Here is an 8,467-nt window from a genome sequence, read left to right as displayed (position 1 = left end):
GCAAAGAAGGTCCTGGGTTCGATCCCCGGGGAAAAAAAACAACTATATTATGGTTCCAACATTGATTTTAATTCAAGGTGAAAACTCGTGGGGGGAGAATCACAATTTCAGTGCATACAAATATAATGGCAGTGTTATCAGTATTCTTTAGGTTTGGAGACAAAGCAAGAGAGGCAAGATTGAGATGGCTTGGACATGTGTGGAGGAGAGATGCTGGGTATATTGGGAGAAGGATGCTGAATATGGAGTTGCCAGGGAAGAGGAAAAGAGGAAGGCCAAAGAGGAGATTTATGGATGTGGTGAGGGAGGACATGCAGGTGGCTGGTGTGACAGAGGAAGATGCAGAAGGACAGGAAGAAATGGAAATGGATGATCCGCTGTGGCGACCCCTAACGGGAGCAGCCAAAAGTAGTAGTAGGCGTTGTCAGTATTCTTTAGCACGTTCCTTTTGTCTGGAGGAAACCTGAGAGTACCCTCTGCTGCAAAGCATGGATTTTTCACTACAGGTATACCCATATTCACAGCAGTGCACCCCATCTGTACAGCACTGGCCCTGAAAAAGAACAGAGTATTTGGTTTCAGACTAACACATTGTCTGGCATCTCATTTGGTATTTACTGCGCTTGGTTCACTTGACCATCCAGACCTATTAATAATGAGCTCAGCGGTACAATAAGCTTAAATTCATAGACAGCAGCAAGAGAACATAAATGGCCATACCCAACCCCACCCTTCACTGCACCCTGCTAAAGATCCAAAGGCAACATCCTTACAATTTGACAATTCACATAATCTAAATATCATTCAATACATCCCGTCAGATATTATACTCAAGAGTTTAATTTCAGTTACTTTGGAGGCTGCTTATTAAAAACATTTTGAAACCCCCTTTGGACCACATCCTAAACACATTTTGAAAATGTTTGCTCACCAAATTTATAAGGTGGACAACGTCATCAGACGTAGATGCTAACGTAGCATTAAGTGTGTTTCTGTTCCTTACTGGTTCACTAGCCGCACCCTGTCCCACGAGATCGAGTATTTCTGTCTGCACTGTCCCTGACCTATAACCAACAACGAGCTTTGCATCTGACTGCAAGTAAGCACAAGTAATAATAAGGATTGCAAAAGCCAGCAAATCCAGTCAATGTTCATGTGACTGCAACATGATCACATAAGGGCGATGTCCGAGAAAAAAATTTAGACAGCGATCACGAGGGACACTAAGCTTGCTTTTAAAAATGAAATAAAAAAATCAGCAATTAGAGCGAGCGAATGAGAGCAGATATGATTCATGGTTGATCCTCAAGGTCATCCTCGTGGTAAGGCCAGAAGCATGAGTAACGCGTTTTCCAATTCCTGAGATTTAGTACAACAATTTTAACAATACCTTAATGTCTGTGAAGCATTTTTCTACAACAAAAGCGAGAGCCAATTGAGTGGGCAGAGAAAAATAACTAACGCTACACAAGAACACACCAGCCTGAATCTGTTGATGACTGATGGCAGAGAGGCAGGTTGTTTTGGTCTTAACTACAGATTTAGGACGGATCAGTCGGGCCCTGTTTGGGGTGCTAACATTGTACGCAGGCTCATAAGGGTTTGAGTGGCCCTTAAACCTCTCCTCCTAAAGTTGATTTTGAAGCTAGCCAGAAAGTAAACAACAACAACAACAACATGCAGAATCAAATTGCACCGAGCAAGCCATGTTGCCATTAATTTACGTGCATGCCCAACAAATTCCCTCTAAATGACTGAACAGATTGATAATGACAAGGACAACAGTTTAAATTAGCCTTTTATACCAGTGGGTAGGGGCAGCAGCCCCATTGGCCTGCAGGTGTTTGGCAGCATGTCTTCCCTCCTGGGCAGTAGAACCTGTCATTACAGCGAATGGATCCAGTGTTGGGGCCACTGTTGTGTGTCTCTGTTACCGCTGCCATAGGTTTCTGGTAAAGGTGACAAATGCAGGCCGAGTATTGTACTCTGGTTACAACCGAGTTGTTATAATATTTGGCCATGAGCTTAATGTCTGAAAATAAGTGTTGCTCCAAACATAGTATTTTCTCATATGTAATTTGTGCACATATTCTTTAAAGGGCCTAAACTCTGTCTGTCTTTTATCTATTTGTCAGTCCATCATCTATCAACCAATTCATCTATCTATGTTACACACATATCTAACTGGATACTACTGTTCATCTATACCACATGCCACACACACACAGACACACAGACACACACACACACACTCACACGCAACAGGTTTGGAGGTTGAGCCGTTTAGGGAGGCCACTTAGTGATCAAACCCTCTCTTATATTTACGTGGTAGCAGGTTCTTCACAGAACACACACAAACACACACAGGCAAAATAAATGAAATCCAGATCCCACTGTTCCAAGTCTGCCTCTATATCAAAATATTGATAAGTTGATGCAAAACTCAAATTAATTATTAAGCAAATAATTCACACTTGGGTGTGGCGTGCAATTGTGCCACCTGATTCTGGATTTGACCTTTGAACTTGTATTACAGCCTGCACGCCATCTGATGATGATGCTGATGATGACGGTCCTAGGCTCAGACCTAAACGTCTTACCTCCTGCCACCTGTCTTCTCGCTCCGAGTCGGAAATCCGAGAGGCAGGGAATGAAGACGGGGCTTGTCTCGGGCTGAAGGGGAACCTCAGGCTTTGCCTCACACAGTGTGTGTAAGTGAGGTCGCAGTCATAGCCGTATGGACAACAGTGGTAGCCATCCAGACAACACCTGCCCTTCAGAGTCGACAGAAACAATCAGTTTAAAGCTGCTATTCAGTTTAACCAGTCTCGCATATGATAATGAAACAATACCATCTCATTTTCAGTTCAACTTTGTTCATTATTATTGAGCAACGCATTGCATATTTTGCTGAATTAGTCAGGCTAAATGGGGGAAGTGGATATTCAAGTTTTAAGTGCTGGTATACACACAATGCAAAAAAAAGGCTGGGATAATTTTTGATTAGGAACTTTCAGAGAAACAACCCGTGTCTCTGGTAAAGAAGACAACTGGAATGTGAGTCAAGTCAAACGTCCGGGGGCTATGGGGGTCGACTTACAGGGTAGTAGGGGCAACAGAACCAGGTGCCTGCTGGGTGTCTGCAGCACGTTGTCCTATCGGGACAGACATAGTAGCGGTCACAGTAGGCTGAGCTCTTCTGCTCCACGGCATGGTCTGAGACTAGGCTGTCCTCTGGGCCTTGAAGAGGAGATATGGGGAGGGCGGGGGCGCTCGGGTCCTCTGCAGGTACTTTCTCCAGCATAGGTAGTATATTCACCCACAGCTGGCCCCCTTTCTCACACATCTTGGTCTCCAGGTTGCATTGGAAACCCGCCGGGCAACAGTGGGCCATGTCGGAACAGCACACTGCCTGGGGGGGGCGCACGCACACACACACACACACACACACACACGCACGCACACACACACACACACACGTTGACAGTGTAAAAACCATATTGAATATAAGCGCTGATTTTTAAAGACCTCCCTAAATCACTCAGCTAAAGCCTTGATTCATTTTATTGAATATTATTTTTAATCTATTTTTTAAGCTTTGATTTGATCCTTGGTGAGAGAAGCAAAGTTCCTTCAACAGAGCAGACCGGCGTGTTGACAGGTGACTTACTTGAGGGTAACTGCAGCAGGCGTACCCATGTTTAGTCATACAGCACGTGGAGAAATCAGAGCAGAGTTTGCCGTCGGGACACGTTACGGAACAACACGCGCCGCCCCAGCCCACTACTCCCAACAGCACCAGTGTGGTGAACCTCAACATCTGTGTGTGGGGGGGGGGGGTACAGGGTTGGTTTTAATCAGAACAACATGATAATACCGAATGTGTTGCACGCCGTGCTGGAAATCGGTCCGGTGTCGTTGCGCAGCCAGTCTCTCTTGGTTTCACTTTCAGTACCGTCAGCTGTTATTTTCTTTCTTTTTTTCCCTCCAAAAACAACTTCATCGCCACAGTTGATCAAATTCTTCTTCTTCTTTTTTTTTTAATATATACCTTGTATATTTTGTGGGAGACGTTATGGGATCAGATCTGATATAAATCCGCGCAGTTTCCCCACTTACCTTGTGCTTAGTTCGTCCCCGCTGTCATATGTGGAACCTGGCGCAGGGGTAACTCCGGCTGCTGAAACGGTGCTCTTTATGCGGTGGGTTCGGCTCTCCTTCTCAGCCTAATCGGGAAGTAAAACCTGCTTTCATGTCCTCTTACCAGGCACTACAGGAAAACTGAACTAGTAACTAGTTCACAGCCACGCCCACATGCCCCGACTGTGACTTTACAAGGATTTCGGCGGTCCCTGCATGTGTGAGGTTGTCTGCATACACTACTACAACAGCTCCAACCTGAAAGGTCAGGCGGGATCGCGTTAACCTTTGACACATTGATTGCTCTCTCGCCCCTCTTTGTCTTGTGTTGTTGATTAAATCTTGTTTTTGGACCTGTCGTTGGTGGCGAGATGACGTCAGTAACGACCACCGTATGGTTTCAAACGTTGTGTTGACGTTCAGAACCAGAATCAGGTTTATTGGCCGTGTAGGGATTGCACATACATGGAATTTGACTCCGGTTTCGTGGCTCTCTCAGTGTAGTTAACATAGAATAACAATACTACAACACAGCAATCTTCAGATATATACACAAGGATTGGCTTATACAGGTGAAATAAGAGGTAATAAGGTGCAATGGTGCAGAGAATATATCAGACATGCTGAAACAGATGTTAGCAGGTTACTTACATACATGCCTGAGGTAGGGGTACGTGAAAGAGCGTATCAGTATACGTACAATGTACAGTACAAAATGGTTGGATTTATTGACAATGTTAAGCGTTCATTTGAATGACAGCCTGCAGAAAGAAACTGTTTTTGTATCTGGTTGTTTTGGGGTACAGTGCTCTGTAGGGCCTACCAAAGGGGAGGAGGTAGAACAGGTTGTGAGCAGGGTGTGATGGGTCTGCAGTGATGTTGCCTGCCCATTTCCTGAGTCTGAAGGTGTAGAAGTCCTGAATGGAGGGCAGGTTGGCACCAATGATTTTCTCTGCAAACCTAACTGTCCATTGTAGTCTGCCGCTGTCCTGTTTGGTGGCCGATCCAAACCAGACAGTGATGGATGTGCAGAGGACGAACTGGATTATAGCAGTGTAGAACTGAATCAGCAGTTCCTGAGGCAGGATGAACATCCTGAGCTGGTGGAGAAAGTATATCCTCTGCCGGGCCTTTTTGATGATTGCGGCTATGTTAGATTCCCACCTTAGGGGTCCTGGGAGATGTTCCAAAGATATCAGTGGATGTGATTCAACTCTGGAAATCATCACAGATACAATAGCTCTGATGTGGACAGGCTTCTCGATACTGCATGAACACTTCACAGTCGTAAAATCAGCCTGAAAAACGGCTGCAAAAACCGACCATTGAAACAGGTTTTCTTTTAAAAAAAAACAAGAGAGACACAGGTGGGTTTTTTTTCATAGATTTTTAAATGTGCTTCCAACCACCAAAAAAAGAAGAAATTCTTTAATCTCCAAGTCAAGCACTTTGTGCTTTAAAGCACAAGACAGTAAACAGTAGATTAACTGCCTTTGTTTTCCAGTAGTTGTGATTACTCTCAATTTCTCATAAGCTCCTAAACCCTATGAAACAAGGAAAAAGATTACGTTACAAATGCCTCATTCATGTAAGCGCTGACATACAGAGATTTTCTTATCCATTGCCGTGTTTTAAGGTGCAGGAATGTCTAAACACAAAGTGCATATTGTGCAAACAAGCATGTCGATGTCCCGATTCTGTTTCTTCTCTTTTACAACAGTCTAGCCCGAGTACCCATGATAAAAAAACATATCTTATCTAAATCACATACAGTGAACTTCATAGCCTTCAAAGCATTAATGTTACATTATTAGGGTTATTGATGCCAATCATGCAATGGAAAAATGGCCTACACGTTTTAAGTCTGGGGGAACATAAATCTTGATTAAATGTTATGAAGCTGCAAAGTGAATTTCAGAACAGTGCTAAGGTTACTCGGTGTTGGCTGCAGGGTGAGGCCTTGGCTTATTTTGGACACATGTATATGATGGAGCTCCATCGAGACAATGCACACACCATAAGAATAGAAGCTTACCAATTGGCAGGTTGTAATGATACCATTAACCAAATCTGTAAGCATACACACTCTGCCTGAAACAAAGGATGACCATGACATAATGTGCGTGGGGACTGTAGATAAACACTGTATGAAATGGTATCACTGTCTGGTGGTAAATATCCATAGATCTTACAGGATCCTAAACTAGGCTGTAATTCCACACAAGTACCAGAGAACCTCACCGGGTACAGGTAGTTTGAGTCCAAGTTTTTCCTTTAAGAAAAAAAGGTTTAACTTGAGGATTGGTTTCAAGAGTTGAAATCCAATCACGGTGTGTTGTACTTTGGTCTCTGAATTGGTATGCACCACAGTAAGATATTATTCATCCACTCATGTTATACATAGTCCAAAGTGCATCAGCAGCAGGTCCAGATGTCTGCAGGGAGTAACATCACAGATAGAAACATATCTTGGGAGATAGAAACATATCTCAAACAGGATGTTGACGAATTTCAGTATGTGCAGAATTCAGCTGCCAGGGTTCTCACCCACACCAAGCCCTGGCAACACATCACTCCCACCCTTGTCCACCTTTACTGGCTCCTGGTCAAATCCCACATTTCATATAAAATCCCCCTCCACAGCTATAAATCCATCCATGCCCTTACCCCCCAGTACATATCAGACCTCCTCAACCCCTATATTCTGTCCTGGAATCTGCAGTCCGCAGACACGGACTTGCTTTCCCTCCCCCACACCAGCCTGAGGACTTTTGGAGATAGAGACTTTAGTATGGCAGCCCCACCCTTTGGAAGGCTATTCCAGCAGAGATCCGCAACGCTGCTTCTTTGGACAATTTTAAAAGACTACTGAAAATCTATCTTTTTACTAAGGCCTATGGTCTGTAATCGTTTGATCTTTGTTTTAATCTTTTTTTCTTATCTAGTGCAAAGCGTCCTTGGGTTCCTTGAAAGACGCTGTACAAAACCAAGTTGTTGTTGAGGGGTCGGAGAGGATCTTCTTTTCTTGTTTTACAGTCCAGTGAGTATGTAGATATTCAACTGAGGGAAGTGGGTTGCTTATGATTTCCGATGCCTTGTTGACAATCCACTGCAGTTTTTTCCATGTTTGATTGTCCATGCTGCTGTATCATACTATAATAGAAGATGTTATGATGGACTCATAATGATTGAGTAAAACAGTACGAGAAGTTGATGTTTGATCTGGTATTTCTTAATTTTCGACTTCAGGTTATTGCTGATGTATGTTCCAAGGAATTTAAGAGTCAGTGGTGGTGATGGGGTCTCCGTTCACTTGTATGGGTGTTTTGGGATTCGGCATGCATCGGAGGTCAATAATGAGTTCTTGGGTTTTGGCTGTATTAATCAGAGTCATTGTGTGCGCACCAAGTGACAGCTTGGTCTACTTCTGTGTGGTACTGGGTTTCATCATTGTTGAAGATGAAGCCTACAATGATTGTGTCATTTGCCAATTTTATTATTTTCAATTGTCCTTGGATGTAAAGTAAGAAGATCCAGGGGGAGAGAACACAGCCCTGAGGAGCACCTGTACTGAGGGTAAGAGGGTGTGAGATTAGGTTATTAACCTTCACCCTCTGTGGCCTGTTCCACATGAAGCTCCAAATCCAGTGACATGCTATGGCTGGGTCAATGTTCATATCCAAGAATATGGTAAAGAGTTTGAGTGGGTTGATGGAGTTGAAGGAGGAACTAAAGTCTATGAACAGGATGCGCATGTAGGTACATACAATTAACAAAGGCAATAGGCAAACAGTTAAATATTATGATAAAATAAAATGAAAGATAATAAAACAAGCATAAAATCAACAACAAAGCAAGTCTAAAATACTGTTTAAAAGCGACTTAAAAGAGGACAATGAGTTAGCTTCCCTGGTCTCCTCTGGCAGGTCCTTCCACAACTGAAGGGCCCGAACAAAAAAAGGCCAGTCACCTTTAGTTTGAAGGTTTGACCAAGGAATGGCCAGGGAGATCCTACCAGAGGATCTCAGGTGATCTCAGGTTGCATTCAGAATCATAGGAGGTCAGCTATGTACTCTGGAGGCAACCCTTTAAGAGCCCTAAAAGTGATCTTAAATTTTTTTTAAATCCACTCAAAAAAGGACTGGGAGCCACTGGACGTGATTTTAAAACCGGTGTGACGTGTTCTCTCCTGTTGTTGGACTTGTTATGAGTCTGGCTGCGGTATTTTGAATCAGCTGTAGGTGTGTGTGTGTGTGTGTGTGTGTGTGTGTGTGTGTTTGTGTGTGTGTGTGTGTGTGTGTGTGTGTGTGTGTGTGTGTGTGCCATG

The 8,467-nt window shown here is 43.7% G+C and overlaps 1 protein-coding gene across 1 annotated transcript; it reads right to left on the bottom strand.

Moving 5' to 3' along the window:
• Positions 1 to 414: 414 nt before the first annotated feature.
• LOC130128934 (progranulin-like) lies at positions 415 to 4,259 on the bottom strand. The gene is made up of 6 exons (XM_056298711.1): positions 4,120 to 4,259; positions 3,671 to 3,820; positions 3,101 to 3,412; positions 2,601 to 2,774; positions 1,806 to 1,949; positions 415 to 553 (listed from the first exon to the last, which is right to left on the bottom strand). The coding sequence occupies exons 2-6, from the start codon at positions 3,818 to 3,820 to the stop codon at positions 425 to 427; spliced, it is 909 nt and encodes a 302-aa protein (XP_056154686.1). The 5' UTR covers positions 4,120 to 4,259; the 3' UTR covers positions 415 to 424.
• Positions 4,260 to 8,467: the final 4,208 nt, after the last annotated feature.

Source organism: Lampris incognitus, chromosome 18, assembly GCF_029633865.1.
Source record: "Lampris incognitus isolate fLamInc1 chromosome 18, fLamInc1.hap2, whole genome shotgun sequence".
Lineage (NCBI taxonomy): Eukaryota > Metazoa > Chordata > Actinopteri > Lampriformes > Lampridae > Lampris > Lampris incognitus.
Note: the sequence above shows the minus strand (reverse complement) of the source record. Positions and strands in the feature narration are given on the sequence as shown.

Excerpts from the sequence above, each read along its gene's own strand:
- LOC130128934 (XM_056298711.1), bottom strand. The coding sequence starts at position 3,820 with ATGTTGAGGTTCACCACACTGGTGCTGTTGGGAGTAGTGGGCTGGGGC. Across the intron at positions 3,413-3,670 it reads CCTGCTGCAGTTACCCTCAA|GCAGTGTGCTGTTCCGACAT; the intron begins GTAAGTCACCTG and ends CGCCCCCCCCAG. Across the intron at positions 554-1,805 it reads GCTGCTGCCCCTACCCACTG|GGCCAGTGCTGTACAGATGG; the intron begins GTATAAAAGGCT and ends GTTCTTTTTCAG.